Below are 24,940 nucleotides of genomic sequence, written 5' to 3' on the forward strand. Positions count from 1 at the left end.
AAACTGGCTTTTCTTTGTTCCTGGTTTTTCTTTTCTTGACAGGATGGTGACGTTGTAGCCCCTCTTATAACACCTCGAAAAATGGAGTGGAATAACGCAAATTCAGCCCAGAGCCCAGATCACTTGCAGAAAGTGTCCAAATCTAGACAGCAGCTTTTTCCGGATGACTCAATGTGAATGTTTGCAACCAGTTGTTTACATAAAGCCTTCTTCCCTGTCCCCCAGCAGTATTAACTAACGTAGGGAATTTGGTCGTGGAGTTCTACAAATTTAGTGATAACTAGTGCTTTTTATATTTTGAATATACACACATGCTGAAGCTAAGTAATTTTTATCCAAAGAAACAAAAAGGTATTAGGCAAATCTTGCTATACATGCTATGGAAAGTGTTACCTTGTCTATTTTAACTGTAACTAAAGTCTTTCTCTAGTAGTCTTATTTTCTTAGAATAACAAAAAAAAAATTTAGGTACTCTGAACTCTTATGACATATGATTGTTTTTGAAAAAAAAAAAAAAATGTTTAGAAATGAGAGAAGGTGCACATAGGAATTTGAAGTTGGGACTGTTGTAAACAGCCATGGTTAAGAATGAAACAAAATCCTAGTCCCTTGAGGGAGGTACCCATCACCTCGAATTTGAGGACAATTCTTCTTAAGTGATCTGAATGTTCGTGAAAGACCTTCCCTCACCCTTTTAGCCAGGTTGGACTAAACAGTAGGAAATGAGGGCCGGGAGTTAGCTCCAACTCCTGAGTGAGAGGCATGATTAATTTTTTGAAAAGGTCTGAGGGCTCTGGCCTTCTCTGGAGTGGGACATAAAACTGCCTCTGGGGAGGCTGTTCTCTGGGTCAGTTGCAGCCCCAGACCTGGGCAGTTTCTTACTCCTGAATACTCACTGTCCATGTCACAAGGTCTTTTTCACTATCACTGCTCAGCTTGGAGAAGGCTCCCCTCCGACCTTCTGTCTGAATTTCCCTTGTAAGCTGATCAGGGTCACAGAAGCCATTCTTAGGGCTACTCAGAGCTGGGACTTTGTTTTTGCTGGTTCAGTGAGCATTTTATGGGTTTCAGAGCAAAGACTGAGCTGCCTGGGATGAAATGAGTGATTATCCCGAGAATTCCAAGTTCCCCTCTGTGGCCCAGTATTCCCCATGCTTGTTCTTTACCTCCTGCAGTGGAGTAGGCACCACTGTGGTTGAGCAATTCTGTGCAGAGGGCCCCCACCCCCACCTCCATATACACACAATTGCCAGTTCTCCAGACCTTCACCAAGAATAAAGTCTGGAGTTAGAGCCAAAGCTGGTGGTAGCCAGAGGGTCCTGTAGATGCAGGGCAGTGGGGAATGGGAGTCCTAAGCCCTTAACATCTTATGCTTTGACACTCCCTTACAAAAGCCTCCATGGCAGGCCGGGATTGGGGAGCCAGGCCTGGCTCCAGGCAAGAGCAAGTGGGAGGAAGGAAGGAACTCAGACTATAGGCAGCAGATTATCCACAGTCTTAGGAATGCTGCCATCTTCTACTGTGTAATCAAGTTCTGTTCTGTTGACACTGGGCTGAAAAGTATTAGAGATACCTGCCATTCTGTATAACCACCACCCCCCTCCTCCATCCCCCAGTAGATGATCAAGAGTTGACCCTAATTCATAGGAGAATAATTAAAACCCTCCCCACTTCCACCATAATGCGGTGTAGGTGAGGATGTGTCCACATGTGGGCTCCTAGAAGCACAAGTGAAGTCAGCCATGGGACTGGGTCATATCTGTGTTGGCCGAGGTACCTCTGAAACATTCAGTGGGGAGAACTGTGGGGCTCAGACTTAGTGTATCCAGACTCAAGGTCAAGAATGTAATGTTTTTCTGCTAAGATTGTTTTCTTTCTGCAACTCCTATCTTTAAATCATTGTGGTTTACTCTGGAGTTTTATGGTTTCAACATTGTATCATTGTGCTATCTGAGAAATAACTTGAATCAACTTTGTTTGCACGCTTTACATATAAGTCAGCTGCACTTTATGCTCTTGGCAACTGTTTTAATTATCAGAACCATGTGCCATTTACAAGGTTAAATTTTTCTTAACAAACACCTTCACTATTTGTATAAAAACTGAGATTTTAACAACTTAGCCTCTAGAGTTACTGAACTGTTGTCACCTTGAGAATGTAAGAACTGAGTTTAAATGATTTGTTACTTCGTTTAGGTGAGGAAAATAGCTGCAATAAAGCTTCATGAATGTATCTCCATCTTGAAACCAAAGGTGTTTTCCTTAATGACGTCCTCTCACACATGTGTGCCCAGTCTGCACCCTGTTCTGCAAATGAAATGTGTCTAGGAATCTACCCAGATGCGTCTGAGTACGTCAACGCTATGTTTGGTTTGCAAGAGAGGGGATGATATTTAACAGGACTTATGTTACTTGGTTTTCTGACAGGAGGCAGGCATTGTCATGGGACGGGATATGGATGTCTCTTCATTTCCTGAGCTCTTGTGTCAGGAAACATATCTTTCCTCCTTTTTAACCTGCCCTAGGTTCCCATCTACAGAGATTCAACTTCTTTATCCAAATAGGCGTATTGTTCATTTGCTGCTTTCATATCTTCCTTGTGAAATTAGAGATTTGCAAGCACCCCGTATGCTGGTGGCCGACAGGAAGCCCTCAGTGTTCTAGAAAAAGATGCTACCAGAGTCTTGATTAGTTTCACCAGTTGAGCCCAGGTGTCTGTGGTTTGACAGTGTGAAGTTAAAATGATTTCTAAAGCATCCAGAATAGAGTATATATGTCTCCATGGAAAATTCTCTAGAAGGGTGTATATGAAAATGAAAATGTTAGTGTTTTGGGGGAATGGTTGAATTTTAGGCAACTTTAAAATTTTTTAAAGTCTTCTGTTTTTTCTACAGTCAACATGTTTTAGTTGTATAATTTCTAAAAAGAAATTTCAGGGGAGCGCCTGGCTGGCTCAGTTGGTGGAGCATGGGACTCTTGATCTCAGGGTCATGAGTTTGAACCCCATGCTGGGCATGGAGCCTACTTTAAAAAATAAAGAAATGTCATGAGGGTCTTTGTGCTGTTCAGAAGAGGTGTAAGTACCTTTCACTTCAGAGTCACCTGTCCTGGAGAACACTGCTTGCTTCCAGGACTGTCTCGGGTCCCCAGGCCACAGGGAGGTCTGGTCACAGCCATAGTCGTCCAGGTTTTGGAGAAAATGGGCAGCCCTCTCTAAGGAGGGTCTAGATGGTGTTCATGAGCAGGTCTGAGCATTTGCTGTTTCAGAAAGCTCCATCAGCTCAGGACCCAGGCCTCCAGCTCCTTGATGTAGAACTGCTCTTGCCGGGCCAGCACCTCATTATTGAAGGTCGCACAAGGGTGGCTTCCCCCATGGTACAAGTCTCCATCCAACCACAGCCCAAACTGGCCACTAGGGAGAAGAGGAAAATCTCGGCATGACTCACTCCTGGGTGTTGGCCTTCCAGGTCTACACCATCAGCCTTTGGCCTCACCATGACCACAGCTCAGTTTTGCCTGTTTCATCTTCCCTTAAACTGATTTATATCCAGAATTGTTGGGAACTCCACATGTTGTTCCCCATAAGATTTGGAGCATTTTTTTTTTATAGTTAAATGATTTTGATAAATATATACAGTGGTGCACCACTGTCCCCAGTCCAGTTTTAGAACATGTGGAACATTTTAAAGATGGCAATGCTTAACCAAAGGAGTGAATCTTAAGGCATGGACTCAGCCCAAAACACTTCAGAAAGCATCCATTCTGATCCCCTCATTAGACAGCAAACTAGGCTGGGGCTGGGAAGTGGGTTACTGCAAATCAGCAATGGCTTGTATGTTCTGTGCCAAACTGTCTCAGTAGAGGCTCTTCAGGGAGCTGGGAGAGCAAAGAACTTGCCTGGTACTAGTCAAACACCGCTTTCATCTTTGCCCTCGAGATAAGATTTATTCTGCCTGAATTTGGAGGTCTCACCAGGAATAAGGCTAACTTTTTCTTCCTAACCCACTCATCCCCCCAACACACACACACACACACACACACACACGCACACACACACGCTGGTTTCCTGGGCAGATGCCTGCCTTCCTCCAGTGAGCTGTTACCTGATCTAGCCTCCCATCCCTTGACTCTAGCCTCATCCAACCATGCAGAATGCTGTTCCCCAAATCACATGCATTCAGACTAAGCTGTCATCAACTGTAAACACTTTGGAGGGTAGTCCATGCCATTCTACCCCCTCGGTGTTTAGAGGAGGCTTGAGGGGTTTGACTGGGGGACTAGGCAGCACCGGGGCCGTGTTGAAGGGAAAGGCCTGGAAGTTCACCACCAACTTCATCTTATCTGGGGCAGCTGTAGCCCAGCATTTCCGGATGGGGGAGGGACCAGAACACAGACTACCCCAAGACTCCAGACCCTGGGAGGACTGAGACACGCACTGGCGCTGCCCATCATCAGTGAATCCAAGTCTCCTTTCACAAAGAAAGAGTTGCTTCCTGTCCACTTAAAGACCTGGGATGACAGGAGAAAAGCTGGGTTACTGGGGGGAGTCCTGCCCTTGCAGTTTGACTTCACGCCACTGGGTGGCAGTGTCGTGGAGGGAACGGAACATCCAGGCCCAAGCCCCAGCTAAGAGTCGGGAAGTACCCTGGCCCCTGAGGAGATTTCTTTCCATTCTCCCCGGATTTCATCTCCTCTTGCCTTCCAGTCTGAGTTCCCACAACCCCAAACCCCCCTGTTGTAGAAACAGACGAGAACTCTCTAGCATCCTGCTTGCAAAGCTGGAGAGAAGAGGGGGAAGTTCCTGGTCAGGAGCTAGGCCCTGATTCTGCCATGAGCTGTTTCCTCCTCTCTCCCTGGAGCCTGCCCACTTCCCCACACTGCCTCATACTCCGTTCTTTAGCAGGTCTTGTGGGCCCCACCCCAAAGACACAGCCAGACTACCCCCATTTCTGTCACGCCTATCTCCACTTGTGCCCACCCAATCCCCGCCAGTCACTCCTCGCTAGCTCACAGCCTCCTTACTTGTCCCTGCTTCCAGTCACCTGCCCACAGCCCATCTCCGCTCTGCCTTGTGATCAATATTACCATTCCTCTGCCTAAAGCCCTCCGAGGGCTCCCCGCTGCAATGGGAATACAATCCAGCTCCTCACTCCAGCCAGAAGCCCAGCCTGCTCTGACTGCTGCTCTCCTCTCTGACCTCTTCTCCCCCTTACTGGCTTCACTTCAGCTACCCTGGCCTTGCTGTCTCTGGGACACCCAAAGCTATTCCTGCTTTAGGACCTTCACACTTGCTGATCCCTCTACTGAGGATGCTCTTCCCCCAGATCCTGAAATGGCCCACTTCTCATCTTTTAGCCCAAATGTCATCCTAGAGAAGTTTCCTGGGTCACCCTGCCTAAAGTAGCCCTTCCTCCCAGGCCCTGTTTCCTTTTCCTCAGCATTTAGCACTCTTTGAGATGACCCTGTTCATGTGCCAATGTGTCGTTGCTTAGTCCACTACCGTGTAAGGTCTGCGAGGGCGGTCTTGATTCCCAGCAATATTCCCAAGGCATGGTATAGATGTCTGTTGAATGAATAAATTATTCAAGAGTCAATTGGGCTAATAAAAATATTTCTAGAAGGCCACAAATGTATAGCATATTACTGCCTGTAATTAGTTTTTTTAAAAAAATGCTATGAGCAGCCAAAGGGTTTTTAGCAAGAAAACAGACTAATAAAATAAACCCTGGGCTCAGAAGAGATAAGATAATATTAACAAGTGACCATGAAAAGACAGAACCATTCAATTCCTGCTCTACTTTCATCGAAGAATGTGACCTTCAGACTTGAAGGAGTAAGATAAACATTGCTACGGAAGAAACGAAGACCCTGTTCATGGTGCTATTTGGAATCAACATCAAGGAGCCACTGGGAATTCATAAAGAACACAAGAGGTGTCAAAAGACCAAAGATAGGCAAAGATTACCCAATTAAAAACAGAAACAAAACAAAAAAACCAAGATTCCATAACGGGGGCTGGGAAGACAGCCCTTCTAAAAATAATTCATCTCGGGGCGCCTGGATGGCTCAGTCGTTAAGCGTCTGCCTTCGGCTCAGGTCGTGACCCCAGGGTCCTGGGATCGAGCCCCGCATCGGGCTCCCTGCTCAGCGGAAGTCTGCTTCTCCCTCTCCCTCTCCCCCTGCTTGTGTTCCCTCTCTCGCTGTGTCTCTCTCTGTCAAATAAATAAATAAAAATCTTTAAAAAAAAAAAAAAAGATACATTCTTTAAAAAAAATAAATAAAAATAATTCATCTCATTCAACAATTTAAAAATTTTTTTTAAATTTTATTCATTCATTTATTTATTTATTTTTAGCATTTAGTACCAGTCACTGTTTTATGTACTGGGTGGAATGGTGAATGTAACAGACAAAAATTCCTGCCTTCATGGGACTCCCATTCTAGTAGGTGGAGGCGGGTAACTAAGTAAAATAAATAGACTGTTAGGTGGTGAAAAATGCTAAGGATAAAAAAGTAGAGAAGGACAAGAAGGGTTTTCAAAGAATGGAATGTTATAAATTTAAATTAGTTGGTCACAGAGGGCCTCTCTGTGATGGTGACATTTGAGCAGAATCCTAAAGGAGGTGAGACCTGAGCCATGTGGTTGGTGATCCAGTAGAAGGCAATCTAGGCAGAACAGCATATGCAAAGGCCCTGAGGTAGGAGCAGACCTGCATGTTTAAGGACCAGCTCAGAGCTCACTGTGGCTAGAGCAGAGTGAGGGAAAGGAAAAATAACAAGAAACAACATAAGAGAGAGGCCAGAAGATGTAGGGCCTTGTAGGTTGTTACATATATTTTTTAAGATTTTATTTATCTGAGACAGATAGCAAGAGAGAGCACAAGCGGTGGGGCGGGGGGGGGGGGGGCTGGGGCGGGGGGGGGGGAGAGGGAAAAGCAGGCTCGCCATTGAGCATGTAGCCCAATGCGGGGCTCGATCCCAGGACCCCAAGATCATGACCCAAGCCAAAGGCAGATACTTAACCAAGTGAGGTTAAGGCCTGGGCCACCCAGGCTCACAGGCCTTGTAGGTTATTATAAAGACTGGCTTTTCTCCAAGAAAGAAAGCCATTGGCAGCTTGGAGCCAAGGAATGACATGCTCTAACTTACCTTTTAAAAGGAACACTCTAGGGGCCCCTGGGTGGCTCAGTCTGTTAAGCGTCTGCCTTCAGCTCAGGTCATGGTCCTGGAGTCCTGGGATCAAGCCCCTCATTGGGTTCCCTGCTCAGCAGGGAGTCTGCTTCTCCCTCTCCCTCTGCCCCTCCTCACAACTGCTCATTCTCTCTCTCTCTCTCTCTCAAATAAATAAACAAACAAATAAAATAATTTTAGGGGAAAAAAAAGGAACACTCTAGCTATTGTGATGACTGAGGTGGAAGCAGGGAGACCCTTCAGGAGGGTATAGCAGGAACAAGGACAAATAATGATGCTGGCTTGAACCAGGTGACAGCAAAGGACATGGTGAGAAATGGTGGGTTCTGGATATAGATAGAGAAGGCAGAGCCATCAGGATTCATTGACAACTCAGGTGTAGGGTGTGACAGAGAGGAATCAAAGACCCCAAAATTTCTGGTCTCAGCAGTAGGAAAGATGTAGGTGCCATTAACTTCATTGGGGAAGATGGGCAGGAGGAGCAGATTTGGGGGCAAAGTTAGGAGCTCGGTTTGGGACCTGTGAGGCTTGAAATGCCGGGCTTGAGGTCCAAGCAGAAACTCTAGGTAGTAGTTGGATATATGTCAGTTTCGAGTTCAGAGGTAGAGGCCATCAGCACGAGACCTTGAAAAAAATGAGGGTAGAGAAGAGACAAGAACCAAAAACTTTGCTCTGGGACCCTCTGATGTCAAAAGGTTGGGGAGGTGAGGAGGAACCAGCAAAGGATTCTGCCAAGGAGTAGTCAGTGCAGTAGGAGGAAAATCCGAGAACTTTAGAATTCCAGCATGTGAATACAGGAAAACAAGTGGTGATTAGAATCCAGCACGGGTTTACTAGGAACAACGGACCCCTTTCCTGTTTCCTGGAAAGATTACCAGGCTGGCTGATGGAGACAATGCAATAGATACCTTGTGTTTTGCTTTTAGCAAGGAGTCCGTAGCTCCTTGTGACCTCGTCATGGGACCAAATAATTGTGTGGCTGAGTATATCTGTAGGTCCTTGGTCCATGCATTGGAGGGGAGGTCTCTCATAGCAAACAAAAACACCTGGGACTAGTTCCTCATCCACTGAACGAGTATATCGTGAGGGCATGTTCTGGCAGTGCAGACACACTCTGACCCCCTACCCATTCATCTGTTGGGTTCCTAAATGGGCATTGTCTCCTTTCCAATTACTGTGCCTTTGCACATGCTCCAAGAAGACTGCTCCCCATGCCCTTCATCACCTGGTGATCTTGTTTGTCCATCAAGATCCAACTCAAGAAGCTCCTCCTCTAGGAAGTCTCCTTTGATCTCCCCACTCCGGTTTGATAGAGGTGCTCTTCCTTGCGGTTTCTTCCACAGCCCTTATCGCTCTATATTGTGATCGCCTCTCTTCTGCAAGCCCGAGAGCATCTCCGTCATTTAGAGGGGTAGCCTAGCGCCATGCCTGAGGTCAAGCCCCAGGGCCTGTTTCTGCATCTCATCCTCACCACTGACTAGCAAGTCACTCGACCTCTCTGTGCCTCTGTTTCCTCAACTGTTAAGTGGGGCCGATAATAGTATGTCCCTCAGAGGAGTGTTGTTATGATTAAATGCGCTGATTTGTGAACGTCTCAGAATAGTGCCTGGCAGGTGGTACGCTAGTGCCCAGTTAGCTGCTACTATTTTTATGAGGAGTAAAAGTAGTGCGCTTCGTGCCAAGCCTGCAGCGCTCAGTCGTTTTATTCAATAAATAGCTCAGAGATGGAGACGTTTTACATGGGAGATGCTGGCGACTGACCATCCCCCTCCCTCCTTCTAAAGCCCTACTCTCCAGCAGCAAGTACCCTCTGTCTCCACCAGTCTTGTCTCTGTCCCTCACCCGTCTCCTAGTCACCAGTCACCGTGAATTAGAGGTTTGAGCTCTGTCTCACCCTCCTCCCCTCCTTCCTCATTCCTGCAGTGTCCTTGGTGAACTTCGCCGTCCGCTCGGACCCATCCCGTGCCTGCCCTCAGCGCCCTTCCTTTTCCAGTGCAGGGGACTTCTTACCCCCACCTCAGCCACTGTCCCCTCTGTTCACACCCAGGAACCCGTCCTTCCCGGTCTGTTTCCAATGGCCCTCTCTCTTAGATCTTATATTCCAACACGTGGCTCGACTGGTGTCCTTGCTCCAAGTCTCTGACCACAAGGCCACCTCTCAGCTGTTGTTTTCGTCTTCGTCTCATTGTCCTTCAGCCTCCCTGGCTGCCCTTCCCCACTGATCCAGACTAGGTTCTGTGGTCCATTTTACATTTCCACTCCCTGCAGCTTCCGCTTCCCTCTCTCGCTCGGTCACACCACCTTGGCGGAAGCCCCATCCTGGAGAAGCCCTCCCAGCCACACTCTCCACGCCGGAACCAAGGAGCTGAACGTAGCTGGCGGAAAAACACCAGGGGACTAGATTGCCTTTAAGCTGACGCTCCCCACTTCCAGTTCACGCTGCCTGGCTGTCCTTCTGTTTCTCTGGTTCTCTCCGGTAGGCCTCCCTCTCCACTCCCGTAATGACGATCTGACACCTTCTCTCTGCTCAGTCTGCACACTGTCTCCCCCAACCTCACTCTTAGCCGATGACCTCAGCCCACACTTCCTAAGAAGACTGAAGTCACTGGATGTGTCTGTCTTCCTCTTCCTACCTGTACACCCACAGATCTACCTGCACTTGGACCCATCTTGTCTTCGCAGCCTGCTCGGGTGAGCAACACCCCTCTTCCTTTATGAGCCAGTCTGTGGTCGCCAGGGACCTACTGAGCACTGTAAGAAATGAAGATGAACAGGGCCAAGGGGGATGCGCTGCCCACCACTGGCCTGTCCCATTCCCCCTGTGGAAAGATGGAGGGATACAAGGCACCCCAGCGTGGGGGATAGAGCTAGGGGCCACTGGGGCCTCAGGATCTTTGTCATAGCCCTCCTCCCCCCTCCCTAGGAGGCTGGGAATATCACCTTTAGCTGTGGGGAGAAGGAGAAGAGGAATGTCTCTCCGGTACCATAGAAGCCTTTGCTGAGTCGAATGGCCGAGGAAGAGAAGGCTCCAAACATCTGGAAAGCAGAGGAGCTTGCTGCGGCAGCTCGCGGGGAGAGGAGGCAACCCCATTCTCCAGGCTTGGTAATATAGGCTCACCTAGCCGGGCGGGGAGCCTGGGACAGAGCTGGGGGGTGGGGAGGGCCGTGTGGGCCCACCAACGCGTGTCCTTTCCCTTAACACTCCCCAAGGAAGAACTCTTGCTGGCGTCTTCCTACTTTTTCTTAAACGTACCTATTTTATAAAAGTAATCCTTGTAGAAAAGTATTAGAAGTTACAGACAAGCAGGAAGAGAAACTAAAGCCATATTCCAATTCCCCCTTCTGCTCTCCAAGGTGACTATTAACGTTTTGGTGCATTTCCTTCCAGCATCTGTTTAATGCCAGTGTATATGTTCTTATACAGAAAACCAGATCCTACAGTACATCTGTGGTTTTTTTTTTTTTTTAAGTTTTATTTATTTAAGTAATCTCTACACCCAAGATGGGGCTCAAACTCACGACCCTGAGATCAAGAGTTGCACGCTCTTCCAACTGAACCAGCCAGGTGCCCCGTACCTGTGTTTTGTAAGCTGCCTCCCTCTTCATTTTTCTTTATAAAAGTTCAAACACACAGAAAAGTAAAAGCATGGTACAGATACCCTCCATGTGTATTCAAAATTGTGAATGTGTTCGCCATATTTACTTTCTCTCTCCTTATATTTTTTGGTGTTCTGTTTGACAGTAAGTTGCAGATATTATAACCCATTTACCCCTAAATGGTTCAGCTCCTAAGAATGGGGATTTTCTCATGTATGACCACAATACTATCATCTCACCTAAGAAAATTAACAGCAATTCCATAATGTTATCTAGTATCTAGTTCATAATACATTTTCTCCATTGGTCCAAGAGTGCCTTTCATATCCTGCTTTAAGAACAAAAACTTGGGGCGCCTGCCAGCTCAGTCGGGGGAGCATGCAACTCTTGATCTCAGGGTTGTGAGTTCAAGCCCCATGTTGGGTGTAGAGATTACTTAAAAAAATAAAAATAAAGTCTTAAATAAATAAATAAAAATAATAAAAACAACACTTTTAGTAGGTATGGCTCTACATCATTTTTTCCCCCAGCCCTTGGTAATATTTCACTATGTCGCAGAACCATAGTTCACTTAGCCATTTTCTCCTGTGGGATAGTTGGTGGACTGCAGGTTTTCCCTCTTATACCAAGTGTTGAGGGGCAGAGGCAGGACCACTGGGAGGCAGCCATGGGGAGTAGGTTTTGGCTTAATGTAAGGAGTCACTTCCTCATAGTCAGCAGCATTCTGCCAAGGAAGGGGCTCCATCCTGAGGAAGTGAGCTCCGTGGCCCTGAGGTGGGAAGTCCTTGATTGGCATCTTGAGGATGGAAGGAGCTCCTGCCCACGTGAGGGTCCTCAGGGACCCTCGAGATCTCTCCCAGCTCTAACATGTTCCTCCCATGGAAGAGCACTTGAAACCAGCATTTCCCCCCCTTCCCCTGGCCCCTGTCTAGAGGGCCTGGCAGAACACCCCCCGGCCCCCCCACGTTGGCGAGACCACAGGGATCTGAGACAGCACCTTCGCAAGGTCTGTGGCTGCCTCTTCAAAGCCAGCTTTTACTCTTAGCCCCCAACCAACAGGGGGATGTTTTCAAAGCATCAATGGATCATGAAGGTGCAGATCCTCCACTTAAGATGTCTCCCCAGTTGATTATTTGCTTCACCTCTGGCCCGCCTGCCCATTAGGGCTGTAGCTCCAAGAGGGCTGGAACCACTTCTGTCTGGACCTTGCTCTTGTCCGCATCTAAGCTCGCACATAGACGGTGCTTAATGTACATGTGTTAAATGGATGAATTAGGGGATGAAGGAAGGAAGGAATGGCTCTGAACGGGGGAGGTCTCTATGTCATCATCATTGTCCCTTACACGTGAGGGGCTATCCCCTCTGCCTCCCGCCCCTGAGGCTGCCCTGGGGCAGGGCCCGCTGGTGTGTGGTCGGGCACCCCCAGGGCTTCAGGCTGGGGCCCCGGGCCCAGCTCACCTGCCCATCCTGGTCCCTCAGCACCAGCAGCACCGGCCCACTGTGGCCTTCCATCTGCCTGTACAAGCTCCGCAGGCTGAAGCCATCTCTCGACGTGCAGAAGGCCAGGCTCCAGGGATGTCTGGTGACTCGTGGGGGGAGGTGGAGGCTGAGCTAGGGACAGGGCTGGAGGTGAGCAAGGATCCCCGTCCTCCCCCGCTCCTTCCCCCCTATCCTCAGGGTCCCAGAAGGACTGAAGTTGGACAGGCCCCACTCACACAAGCATGGTGCTTTATGGGTGCCACAGGAGTTTACTGTTTCCAAGGGCCCCTTAGAGAGGGATTATTATTCCCATTTAACGGTTGAAGAAAATGAGGCTCAGGGAGGTGAAGCCACTTGCCTAAAGCCTACACGGGGAGTAAGTGGCAGAGCCAGGATTTGAACCAAGGTCAGGTCTCCCTCAGGACTCTCTCCCCTTGGTCACCTTGGTCCCTAGAGGCTGGAGAATAGATGAGATGCTGAATCCCTCCCCCTAATCCTCCCTACCTCATCCTTCCGCCCGCCCCCCCAGCTTTGGGACATAGCTGGAGTGACCCCAGGTGTCCCTGGACCTGGCTGGGGTAGGGCAGGAGGGTGGGACCCTGAGGCTCCTGGCACTGTGCTCGAACCTGCCTAATCTCCGAGGCTCCTAGAACCCGGCTGGCTTCTGCCAGTTGGGGCCCCACGGGATCTTCCGGAGCAGGAGCTGAGACGGGGGCCGGGGCTGGGGCTGTCTCCTCTTCCTCCTCCTCACCCTCCTCCACAGATAGAGTGTCATCCACCTGGCTGGGCTGTGAAGACACCAAGAGGGACAAGGAGACATCGGCTTCCATGTCTCCAGAGCCCAAGAGCCTCGGCTGCCTCATCACCCCTGCTTAGGCCCCTGCCACCACCACCCACCCCTGCCTGTGACCGGCTCCCGTCCTGGCCCCTGCCAGCCGAAGGTCGGAGGTACACACGCCCATCAGATGTGGCCATGGACTCTATGGTTTGTCTGCCTGCCTGCTCTAGATCCAGAGTGGGTGCCAAGGATCAAGTTCTAAGCTCAGGGGCAGGAGAGAAAGGCCGGAGGCAGCCCGGCCCAGCCCAGCCTTGCGAGCTGTAACCCTGTGTGTCTGCACCCGAAACAATAATAATAAGATCAACAATCATAACAGTAACAATACCGGTAGTGGCCGATGTTGGTCAGCACACCCTGGGCCAGGCCTGGCTGAGTGCTCGCTGTGCATGATCTCTCTGTATTTTCCCAAGAATCCTAAGAATGTTCTCCTTACTATCCTTATTTTACAAAGAAAAAAAATGAGGGCCAGAGGCTTCCCTGTCGGCCAGGGAGACAATGCGTGTAGCGGCTGAGAAAGCACGGGCAGGTTTGTGTAAGACGTGTGTTCATCCACGCGAAGGTGTGTATCAGCTTCAAATAGACTTGTGTTGGCAAATCAGTGTGAGAGTGTTGAGTAACTTTGTGTGTTTACCTGTCAACATGTTTGTGAGTGTGAGTTGGGATTGTATAAATATGTGTGTGTGTCAGTGTGGATGTGTCTTGGTTTATGCATTCATTCAGTTGAGCTTCCACTCTGGTCCAGAGGGTATGTGCGTGTGCGTGTGCGTGTGCATGTGCGTGTGTGTGTGTGTGTATACACATGCACCTGTGCACAATGACTTGGGGACTTCTCATAAGGAGAGGCTCCTCCAAGATGAGAAATGACCAGGACACTGCTTTCCTGTTACCCAGGTTCAGGCCTAAGGAAGGGGTCCTAGCTGCGTGGGGCTTCTGGACAGAGCGCCATCTGGCTGGAGACAGCGGTCTATGCTTGTTAGGGTCTCAGGACCATGGGGTTGGGGCCCCGGGGTTCCTGAACTCTGAACTCTAGGCCAGCTGGAGAGGGACTTGGAAGGGAACAAAGCACCCGCCTGCCTCCAATCCTAGCCCAGACCCCACCCTGCCAGAGATCTGGCCTCCCCCACCTCCGCTGGCCTGACTCCCCAGCCCAAGCTGGGCCCCTTACCAGCCGAGTGTAACGCCAGCGACCTTTCATTCTGTCCGGGGCCCCAAGGCTGGTGGTAAGAGTCCTCAGCCCTCCCAGGGGGAGGGAGTACTGCGGGCGGGCGAGGCCTAGAAATGAGAGGGAGAGGCCTGGGGCACACCCTGCTAGCTCTGGGCCACCTAGCTGCCCTTTGCTCTCTTCTGTCACTCCCAGGACTAATCGTCACTGGGTAGGTCTGTGAGGTCAGTTACCCTTGGCATTCAAAGCCTCACTTGGAGTTAGCAACTAACACGCATGAAATTAACCCAGTAATTCTAGCTGATTCCCTTCCATCTCCCTACCCTTCTGGAAGATTGGCCTAGGGATTCTGGCCCTTTGGGCAGATGCCTGAGCTCCAGGCTGGGGGTCTGGAGCCTCTGGTTCTCTCTCTGACCTTGCGTAAGTCCCTTGCACCCTTGGGCTTCAGTTTTCCTACATGAAACATGTTGGACCAGACCATCTCAGAGGCCCTCACAATACTGACTGCAGGCAACTCAGTTCCCTCTGTATTATAACAGAAGCTCGAAAGGAGCCAAGCCTAAACCAAAAGAACAACAAATGAACAAAATCTTCATTTTTTTTTAAATCTTCATTTTTCTAATTTAAAAAGTAAGGCATGTATATTATAGAAAGTTTGAGGAATCTAGGGCGCCTGGGTGGCTCAGTCGTTGGGCGTCTGCCTTCGGCTCAGGTCATGATCCCAGGGTCCTGGGATCGAGTCCCACATCGGGCTCCCTGCTCAGCGGGGAGCCTGCTTCTCCCTCTCCCGCTCCCCCTGCTTGTGTTCCTGCTCTCGCTATCTCTCTCTCTGTCAAATAAATAAATAAAATCTTTAAAAAAAAAAAAAAAAAAAAAGAAAGTTTGAGGAATCTAGAAAAGAATAAAGAAAGATACAAAAATATTCATGATTTCATCTCTCAGAGATAAGCTTTCAACACTTAAGTATATTTTTTCCAGTCTGTTTTATTTATTTAATATATATACACATATTTTTATAAATAGGTCATACCATGTATAATTTTATAAAGTGCCTTTTCCACTTAAAAATGAGAATTTTCCAATGACATTCAGCACCCTTTGAACACATGATTTTTAATGGCTACATATTGTTTCATCATAGGATGTATCATTTATTCCTCAACTGTTGGACATTTTGTTTGCTTCTAATTTTCTATGATTATAAGCAAAACTGTAGTGAAATTCCCATAAATCTGATTATATCCTTTATGATAAATTTCAAAAGTTGAATGCTGAATCAAAAGGCATACACATAGTTCTTCTTCTTCTTTTTTTTAAAACTAATTTCTACACCCATCATGGGGCTCTAACTCACGACCCTGTACTCAAGTGTCGCGTGATCCACTGACTGAGCCAGCCAGGCACTCCCATATAGTTCTTTTTTCTTTTTTTTTTAAGATTTTTATTTATTTATTTGAGAGAGAGCAAGCACGAGCAGGAGGAGGGGCAGAGGGAGAGGGAGAGAAACAAGCAGACTTCCCTCTAAGCGGGGAGCCGTGGGGCTCGATTCCAGGACCCCAAGACCATGACCGGAGCCAAAGTCAGATGCTTAACAACCTGAGCCACCCTGGCACCCCCATAGTTCTCGATAATGTTTCCAACAAGGCTTCCCGGTGCTTAAAGCTGACCCATCTCAAGGTATCTTTAGTGAATCTCAGGGTGATATATTTCTGATCATCAAGTTTTATGACTGTAAATTACAGATAAGGAAATGACCCCTCAGAAAGTGGAAGAGCCTTACCACAGCCCCACTAGTTAGTATAACACGGTGGTGACGAGTACAGGCTCTGGAGTCAGGGAGTTCAAATCCTGGTTTTGCCACTTCCTTGCTATGTGACCTTGGGCAAGTTACTTAACATCTCTGTGCTTCAGTCTTCTCTTTGGTAAAATACTAATATCCACCTCATAGGGCTGCTGTAAGAGTAAAAGAAGATAACGCCTGGGGCGCCTGGGTGGCTCAGTCGGTTAGGCGTCCTGCTCTTGGTTTCAGCTCAGGTCGTGATCTCAGGGATGGAGCCCTGCTCAGCGGGGAGTCTGCTTGAAGATGCTCTCCCTCTGCCCCTCTGCCCACTTGTGCATGTGTGCACTCTCTCTCTCTTCCAAATAAATAAATCTTTAAAAAAAAAAAGATAATGCCTGAAGAACTAGGATGCCAAGCCCAGTCTCCATCCTTCTGTTATCAATTCGATGAGATAACCCAGAGCACCTGGGGTTTGGTGAGCAGTGGGTAAATGACAGTGCTTACTGCTATCCCCCCATCCCCCCACTGCCTCTGAGAAATCCAGGGTTCAAATTCCTGACACTTGGTCACTTAGTGGGGGGAAGAAGCAGCTCAGCGGGGAAGAAAAAGGCAGGAACTGTGGAAGAATGTACTTACGCTGCCGAGCCTTGGCTTCTGGCAACCTCGCCCCAGCCTGTCCAGCCCGAGGGTTTCCTTAGCTCACCTCCCAGACTCCCCAGAGACAGGGCCACTTCCAGAACACACCCGGCAGTCTGTCCGAAGCAGCGTTAGCTCTGCACCCTGGTCCCCCTGGCAGCGGCTGGCCCCTCTGTCCCCGCCAGGCTCCAGGAGCTCCTCCCTGGCTTATACCTGCCCAGAGGGCGGCCGGCCCTGGCCTTGCGCCCACTCCCGTTCCAGTTGGGAAGCCCGGCAGTGATTATCGTCCATCAGAAACTCAAATCCCATAAACACACACAAACAAGACCTTGTCACCCTCTGACCTCCAGCTCTGCCCCACCAGTCCAAAGGGATGGCTCTCGAACTCTCACCACAGCTGCCAGGTGCCACCCGGTGCCTGGAGCCCACCATGAGGAACCTCGCTTTATCAGGTACAAATAAATGCTACAGGAAAGGGCAATGCTGTGGGATTCTCCATCGGTCACCCCATGCCGCGGCGGAAGCCCAGGGCTGGGAAGCAGAGAGAAGCAGTCCTGCCCGGTCCTGGCTTGTTTTCCCTCCCTCCCCCGGGGTGATGGTACTTGCCTCAGTGACAGGCTGTGGCAGTGGGTGAGATCATGCACGGGAAGCCCGGTGTTTGGCACACAGTAGGCGCTTTGCCCATGGGGGTTACTTTTCTGTCCCTGGCTCATAGTAGGATTCCGTGAATGCTGCGTTGTCAAACCACAGAACCTCCAGTTGGAAGGGGCTTCGGCTAATCCTAGAACAGTCTCGGCCCAGGGCAGTACGCCCTGGAGGCTGTGTCCCGCAGTGGTCTGCTGGCCTCTGCTGGGGGGGTGAGCCCCTTGTCTCAGGAGGCCCGCCTTGTTCTCACACAGCCGAGACAGCACTCTTCTGCTGGGCTTTGTGTGGAGGACCTGAGTCCCTAGATAGGCTGCCCAAGGCCAGGTCTCTTGGAGCAATGCCCCCTCCAGGAAGGGTGGGATGCAGAAAAGACTTGTATTATGGGGAAAACAGGCAAAGTGAAGGGCCCCGTTGCCACCTCAAACACGGCTGTTGCACTATGTGTTTCAACTGTAAACGGTTCAGGGATCACACGTTTGGCCCTCTGAGCCCTCTCGGCCCTTCTCCCCACTTTATTTTCCCCAGGCTCAGTACCCGAACCACTGGGTACTTTGAGAAGCCAGCGAGATGTGCCTTGCTGTCCCATTCTTTGTCCTCGTGTCCAGGAAAACCCAGAATGTGACCTGTCAGGAGCACCAATTGCCAAAAATAGGCCCCTCAAAACTCCCATGATGGGATTCTAGGCGCCAGGGCTTCAGACATCCCAGCTCTGCCTCGAAGCTTGCCTTCTCCTTTCTTCTCCAGACCACACACCACCTCTCTCAGAACTCCAGTATTATTGCCAGGAAACAACCTGAATGTCCAATAAAAGGGGGAAAGGTTAAGTGACCCTTGGAACATCCACTCCGTGGGTTATTTCTAAGTTTTAAAAGTGATGTTTGCAAAGAGTTTATAAATGCACGGGGAAATGCTTCTGCTGCTCTGGTGAGTGGGAAAAGGCAGGACATAAAATCATATGCGCCGCACGGTTTCAGCTATGGGAAATACACTTGGCTAGAGTCCTTTCTAGAAAATAGCCCATGCTCACTGGGCAGCCTGGCTTCACCTCCTCACACGTCCTGGGAAGTCTGGTTTCTGTTCTCTGAGATCTGAGGTCTTTGGGCTCCTTGGTCTCCTCACTCTCACCGGGTGACTTTATTCTCCACTGAAAAAACAGAGGCCATCGTTGGCCGCCCCCTCCTCCTCCCGACAGAAGCCCCTGCATCTCATCCAAGTCTTCCATCCTTCCTCCAGGACAATGGAGGTAAGCGCCCTGCTCCTTTCAAAAGCCAAGGCCCCATCCCTCGATCTGTCTGCCCCCCTTCTCTCCCCCTCTCTCTCCACATGACAGTCCCCTCCCCAAATGCTCCATTTCTCTTCTTCCTACACTCCACCTCCATGTCCTGTTCACTCGTCAGTCCACTCCCTTTGGCTTCTGTCCCCACCACCCTGGCTCTTGTCAAGGTCCCCAGCAGCCTCCAAGTGGTGCCATGCAGTGGGAGGTCTCCCTCCTCATGTATCCGTTCTCCTGACCTCCCGACAACACATTGCTGTGTGTTCTCTCCTACCTCACTGGCTGCTCTCTCTCAGTCTTTTCTGGCTGGCTTTTCCTCTTTCACTCACTTTCTAGAATCAGAAATTCTTTTTTTTTTTTTTTTTAAAGATTTTATTTATTTATTTGAGAGAGAGAATGAGAGAGAGAGCATGAGAGGGGTGAGGGTCAGAGGGAGAAGCAGACCCCCGCTGAGCAGGGAGCCCGATGCGGGACTCGATCCCGGGACTCCAGGATCATGACCTGAGCCGAAGGCAGTCGCTTAACCAACTGAGCCACCCAGGCGCCCATAGAATCAGAAATTCTTAACTTCCTGCTTGTGCGCCAGTTTTTCTTTTCTCTATAGATGCTCTCCCGGTGTGACCTCACCTGGTCCCACGGATTTAAATATGGTCTGAATGCTGATGACTCTTCATGACTCCAGACCAACTAGAGTGATCTGTTTAAAACACAAATTTAAAAAAAAACCACCCACAAATTAGATTATATCATGCCGCTGCTTAGAGGCTTCCATGGCTTGTCACTGCATCAAGAATAAAGCCCCGGGCGCCTGGGTGGCTCAGTCATGAAGCGTCTGCCTTCGGCTCAGGTCATGATCCCGGGGTCCTGGGATCGAACCCCACCCCCAGCATAGGGCTCCCTGCTCCGCGGAGAGTCTGCTTCTCCCTCTGCCCCTCCCCTCACTCGTTCTCTCAATCTCGCTCTCTCTCTCAAATAAATAAATAAAATCTTAAAAAAAAAAAAAGAATAAAGCCCCTGCCCAGGGCATGCCTTGGCTCCACTCCAGCTTTAACTTGTCCTTTACTTTCCCTCACTCATCTAGTCCCAGTCACACTGACCTTATTTAAACATCTATCAAGTCTGTTTCTCCTCAGAGCCTTTGCCCTTGCTGTTTCATCTGCCTGGAATTCTCTTACTCTGGCTCTTTGAATAACTCCATTTATATGTATACATATTAAAAATTAAAAAAATATAAATATATATACATATATTTAATTTTTATTTTAAGCAGGCTCCACACCCAACGTGGAGCTTGAACTCACAGCCCTGAGATTAAGTGTTGCATGCTCTACTGACCAAGGTAACCAGGCACCCCTGAATAACTCAGTTTATTTATTTTTTTAGGGCTTTTTAAAAAATAACTCAGTTTATTTATTTATTTTATTTTTTAAATATTTTATTTATTTATTTGACAGAGAGAGAGACAGTAAGAAAGGGAACACAAGCAGGGGGAGTGGGAGAGGGAGAAGCAGGCTTCCTGCTGAGCAGGCAGCCCGCTGCGGGGCTCGATCCCAGGACCCTGGGATCATGACCTGAGCCGAAGGCAGACGCTTGACGACTGAGCCACCCAGGCGCCCCTATTTATTTATTTTTAATAACTCATTTTAAATGTCACCTTCTCAGTGAGGCCTCCCTGACTATACTATTGAAAGCAGGTTCCCCTACTAATTCCTCTAATTCTCCCTCAGCCAATGGTTTGTTTCTTCCATGAAAAAAAAAACCTTTTCATTTAAAAAAAATCTCCTCCTCTTTGAAGCCTTCCAGGATTTAGTCTTCATTCAGTTTTCATCATGTTGGTCAATTTAGCGGCCTGAATGGGAGGAAATAAACTGTTTTTTCACTGGGTAACCGGCATCATTTCTTACAATCTGATATATAATTCTTATAATCATTTGATGCTTCATTCCTTCTTGAGTAGAGCTTTACACCGTACACACTGTGTGCCTGAGCTGAACATTGCCCATTAGTGCAGCACAACAGACTCTGCAATTGGATGACCCTGGGTTCCAATCAGTCTCAGCTCTGCCACTTCCAAGCTGTGTGACCTTGGACAAGCATTCCAGTTATCCATTGCCGCGTAACAAACTACCCCAAAACTTAGTGGCTTAAAACAACAATATTTCTTTTGCAGTTTGGGACAGCTCATTTCTGCTCTACTTGGCATCAGCTGGGACAGTGCCAAGACTGGGGCCTGAATCATCTGAAGGTTCGCTCTCCCACATGTCTGGTGGTTAGCGGGGACCAGAGCTGCAGTTGTTGGATGGAACACCTTCACTAACCTCTCCATAAGGCCTGGGCTTCCTCCGAACATGGTGGCTAGGTTCCAAGGGGAGTGGATTAAGAGAGAGAGAGCGCATGAGCACACGAGAGATCGCTGAAGAGCTTTTTATGAGCTAGCCTTGGAAGTCACACATCACTTTTGCCACTCTCTATTGGCTCAGGCCGTCACAAAGCCCTACTCAGGTTCAAGGGGAGGGGATAGAGATCCCATCGCTCAACCGGAAGGGCGTCAATGCCACACTGTAAAAACAGCGATTGGGATGAGCTGTATATTGCTGTGCTTCCCCTTGGAAAATAGCCACAAGAAGCTCCTAACCTTCCTAAGATCCTCTGCTGAAGTGTTGAGCCCAGAGCCTGGCACAGGGGAGTGCCCAAGGGTCAGGAAGCTGCAGTCTCCCTGTCTGCGTGTAACCAGTTCTAAACTCCCAGCAAGTCTCATTCCTGAACCGAGCCTGAGTCCAAGAGCCCCTACCTAGGCCGCCCCCAACCTCGGACCCCTCCCCGCCAGGGCCTTGCTGCTCTCCAGGCTCTCCTGGGGCTACACTGTAGATTCACGGCTCCCCCAATCCAAAGACCCTCAGAGCAGGAAGAGCCCTCAGCCTCCTGCTGGGCCGTGAGTGTCGGGACCCAGGCAGAATCTGTGTGGTAGAGCCGGGACTTGGGACTCGGACCCAGGTCCAAGTGGGAAGATGCAAGGCACTCTAATCTCAGCACCACTAGTGTGGCCATGGGTGCGTCAGGAGGGGCTGAGCTGGCCTGGACTAGCACGTCCCCTGCCTGGATTCACACCATCGAGCATCTCCAAGCCCACATTCTGCATGGCGGAGAAACCGAAACACAGAGAAGGTAAACCATTTCTTTCTTTTCTTTTAAAAGATTTTATTTATTTATTTATGTGTTCGTGTGTGTGTGTGTGTGTGTGTGTGAGAGAGAGAGAGAGAGAGAGAGGGAGAGAGAGAGAGAGCGATCACAAGTAGACAGACAGGCAGGCAGAGGCAGAGGGAGAAGCAGACTCCCTGCCAAGCAAGAGCGCGGAGCCCGATGCGGGACTCGATCCCGGGACCCCAGGATCATGACCTGAGCTGAAGGCAGATGCTTAACTGACTGAGCCACCCAGGCGCCCCAAGGTAAACCATTTCTGAGAATTCTGTAGCATCTCTGTGCCAAAAAAGGACCAGCCTACAAGAAATGGAGACATCACAGCTGGAAGGACCCTGTCATCTGCTACATCAGACTAGACCAACTGGGGACTCTGAGGCCCAGGAGGTGGGAAGGCCTGCTCTGGCCCTTGCCTCTGTGCTAGACAAGCCCACCTTGTTTGTGGTGAATCTACAGTGGCCCATCTCCCCTCTATACTGTATGCTCCACGATGTCAGGAAGGCACCAATGACAAGTCCACTCATTGTCCTACCTGGTGCCTCTGGACTAGGTGAGTGGACAGCCAGTGGGAACAGGGGAGCTGGAGCCGTGCCAGGATGGGGTGAGAATGCCCCTAAAGAAGGCTTTGCTAAGTGGCCCTGCTCCACGGGGCTCTGTGGGGACACCTGGAGGAAAAACCTGAGGGTGGAGGGGGCACTCACACACGTGGACACACCTGGACTAGGATGAAGCCATGTCTCAGGTGAGAAGGCACACCCCAGGATTCACTGCTGTGAGGGAGGTGGGATAGACATGAAGAAGCAGACCTGGTGCCAACTGATTGTCAAGGGCAGGAGGAGGCGAAGGAACAGGATTGGGGGGAGTGGGCAGGATGGGGGTAGGGGAGAGGAGGAAGGAGAAAACGGTCAGGTGGAGGAAAAGGAGGGGGGGCAGGAACCCGGGAAAAGAAGAGGCTGCAGAGGGGTAAACATAACCCTGCCCCCCTCCTCAGGTGGCAAGGGAGCGCCACGCTGAGGACGGGTGCCCACCCATGGGACAGCCAAAGGACTTAAAACTGGCTCTGCCCGGCGGTGGCTCGGTGAGGGGGAGAGGGAGTAGCAGCAAGGAGCGAGGGAGGGGACGGAGGCGGGGAAGGTGTGATCGACTCGGGAAAATCCACTACAGAGCCAGAAGCACATTCCTGGAAGGAAAGAACGGAAACCACCAGAGCCAGGGCTCCGGGTTGCCTGGGGTTGCCCTGGGGAGGCAACGTGTGGAGATCAGGACAATTGTCTTTAGTCTGTGCCAGCCCCCACCGCCACCGGGGTCAGAATATACTCCCAAAGCATCGCCGGTCTGACACCTCATAATGGGCCGCCTCCATTTTAACTATGCAGAGCCTGAAACCGGGTTGGGGTTGGAGGGAGTATGCCTGAGATCCCAGCGGGTCAAGGTGTGCAGAGCTGGGCGTGCACCTAGGGCTCCACGGTCCCTACGCCTGAGAGAGGGAGGCCGAGGTAGAACCAGAGAGCACGCCCTGGAGGTGTGAGGTTTGGGTTCCATCCCCGCTCCGCCATTGGCTTTGGGCTAATCGCGTACCTTCCCTGGGCTTCAGTTTACGCATCTGTACTATGGGATAATTGGTCTTGCTTTGCAAGGTTAAGGGGGGCGGAGTCCGCGCACGCTCCGCACAGCCGCGAGGGGCGAGGCACCAGCCGTGTATATGGATGCTGGCTCCTGCCTTCTGAGGTCGGCTCGGCCTCTGCCTGGGAGTCCCCTCGCTCGCCGCTCCCGCGGCCCCTGCCCGGACGCTGGGCGCAGGGGAGCATCGGCCGGGCGCGTTCCGCAGGCGGGCAGGGGAGGGAACGGCGGCGGAGCGGAGGAGAGAGCCCGGGCCGCGGCAGCCCGGGCCTGCCTGACCCTCGAGGGGGTCGCTGTTGCCTCGCAGATCCCTCCCTCGCTCGCAGCCTGTGTCCCTCCCTGCCGCTCCCGCCGCGTCCGCCTTTTGTTCGCGGAGCCGCGCGCCCCCGAGCCGAGGCGGCGGGGCGGGGAGCTGGCGGGGCTGCGCGGGGGGCGGGCCGCGCCGGGCGGGGCCGGGGCCCGAGCCGCAGTCGGACTCGGAGCCCGAGGGAGCGATCGGCGCGCAGGCAGCCGAGGCCCGGGCGCACTCCGGGGGCGCGGCGAGGCCGAGGGGGCGGGCGCCGGGCGGAGCCGGAGCCGCAGCCGGGGCGCCTGGAGGCGATCGGGCCGCTCTCTCCGAGCTCAGGGCAGCGGAGAGCCTGTGCGGCGGGGGTCCGGGCCAGAGCGCAGTCCCGCAGCTGAAGTGGGCCGAGAGGAGCCGCGGCCGGAGCGGCCGGAGCGGCGCCGGGACCCTCCCCAGGGGCGCGGAGGCCGGGCGGGCCCGGGCCATGCGCGCCGCTCGCTGAGGCCGAGGGAGGCCGCGATGGAGGTGCCGGCGGGGGAGCCCCCGGCGCGGGGCTGCGGTCCCCCGCCCGTGCCCGCCCCGGAGAGGAAGAAGAGCCACCGCGCGCCGTCGCCGGCCCGGCCCAAGGACGTGGCCGGCTGGTCTCTGGCCAAGGGCCGCCGCGGCCCAGGCCCGGGCGCCGCAGCCGCCTGCAGCGCCGCGTCCTCCGCGCGGCCGGACAAGAAGGGGCGCGCGGTGGCGCCCGGGGCGCGGAGCGCGGGGACACGAGTGGCCGGGGTCCGCACCGGGGTTCGCGCCAAGGGCCGCCCGCGCCCCGGTAGCGGGCCGCGCCCGCCGCCCCCGCCGCCCAGCCTCACCGACAGCAGCTCGGAGGTGTCGGACTGTGCGTCGGAGGAGGCGCGCTTGCTGGGCCTGGAGCTGGCGCTGAGCAGCGACGCCGAGTCGGCGGCCGGGGGCCCGGCGGGGGCCCGCACGGGGCAGCCGCCCCAGCCCGCGCCGCCCGCACAGCAGCCCCCGAGGCCGCCCGCCTCCCCGGATGAGCCGTCGGTGGCCGCGTCGTCGGTGGGCAGCAGCCGCCTGCCGCTCAGTGCGTCGCTCGCCTTCTCCGACCTCACCGAGGACATGCTGGACTGCGGGCCCGGCGGCTTCGTGCGAGAGCTGGAGGAGCTGCGCTCGGAGAACGACTATCTCAAGGTGGGGGCGCCGATGGGGGAAAGGGAGGCGGCGGGAGGCGCGGG

At 51.6% G+C, this 24,940-nt stretch overlaps 3 protein-coding genes across 5 annotated transcripts in view; 2 read left to right on the top strand and 1 right to left on the bottom strand.

Moving 5' to 3' along the window:
• Window positions 1-2,243, top strand: part of SAMHD1 (SAM and HD domain containing deoxynucleoside triphosphate triphosphohydrolase 1) — a 52,279-nt gene extending 50,036 nt beyond the window's left edge. Inside the window, exon 16 of the mRNA XM_032419448.1 lies at window positions 43-2,243. Within this exon, the coding sequence (XP_032275339.1) occupies window positions 43-177 (135 nt within the window). The 3' untranslated portion in view covers window positions 178-2,243. The remainder of the gene's footprint in view (window positions 1-42) is intronic.
• Window positions 2,244-2,982: 739 nt separating this feature from the next.
• On the bottom strand, window positions 2,983-14,300 carry TLDC2 (TBC/LysM-associated domain containing 2). Of its 2 annotated transcripts, XM_032419739.1 has the most exons (6): window positions 14,271-14,300; window positions 12,894-13,055; window positions 12,247-12,399; window positions 10,132-10,227; window positions 4,433-4,509; window positions 2,983-3,412 (listed from the first exon to the last, which is right to left on the bottom strand). In XM_032419739.1, the coding sequence occupies exons 1-6, from the start codon at window positions 14,298-14,300 to the stop codon at window positions 3,277-3,279; spliced, it is 654 nt and encodes a 217-aa protein (XP_032275630.1). In that variant the 3' UTR covers window positions 2,983-3,276. The 2 variants fall into 2 exon arrangements, with proteins under 2 accessions (XP_032275630.1, XP_032275631.1); XM_032419740.1 differs by lacking the exon at window positions 10,132-10,227.
• A 9,649-nt stretch (window positions 14,301-23,949) lies between these two features.
• The window catches only part of SOGA1 (suppressor of glucose, autophagy associated 1), a 66,430-nt gene continuing 65,439 nt past the window's right edge, over window positions 23,950-24,940 (top strand). Inside the window, exon 1 of one of the 2 annotated variants that reach the window (XM_032419299.1) lies at window positions 23,950-24,896. In XM_032419299.1, coding sequence (XP_032275190.1) covers window positions 24,222-24,896 — 675 coding nt within the window. In that variant the 5' untranslated portion in view covers window positions 23,950-24,221. The remainder of the gene's footprint in view (window positions 24,897-24,940) is intronic. The other variant, XM_032419300.1, reaches the window with a different exon arrangement.

The sequence above is a fragment of the Phoca vitulina genome, unplaced genomic scaffold, assembly GCF_004348235.1.
Source record: "Phoca vitulina isolate PV1807 unplaced genomic scaffold, GSC_HSeal_1.0 scaffold22, whole genome shotgun sequence".
Classification (NCBI taxonomy): Eukaryota; Metazoa; Chordata; class Mammalia; order Carnivora; family Phocidae; genus Phoca; species Phoca vitulina.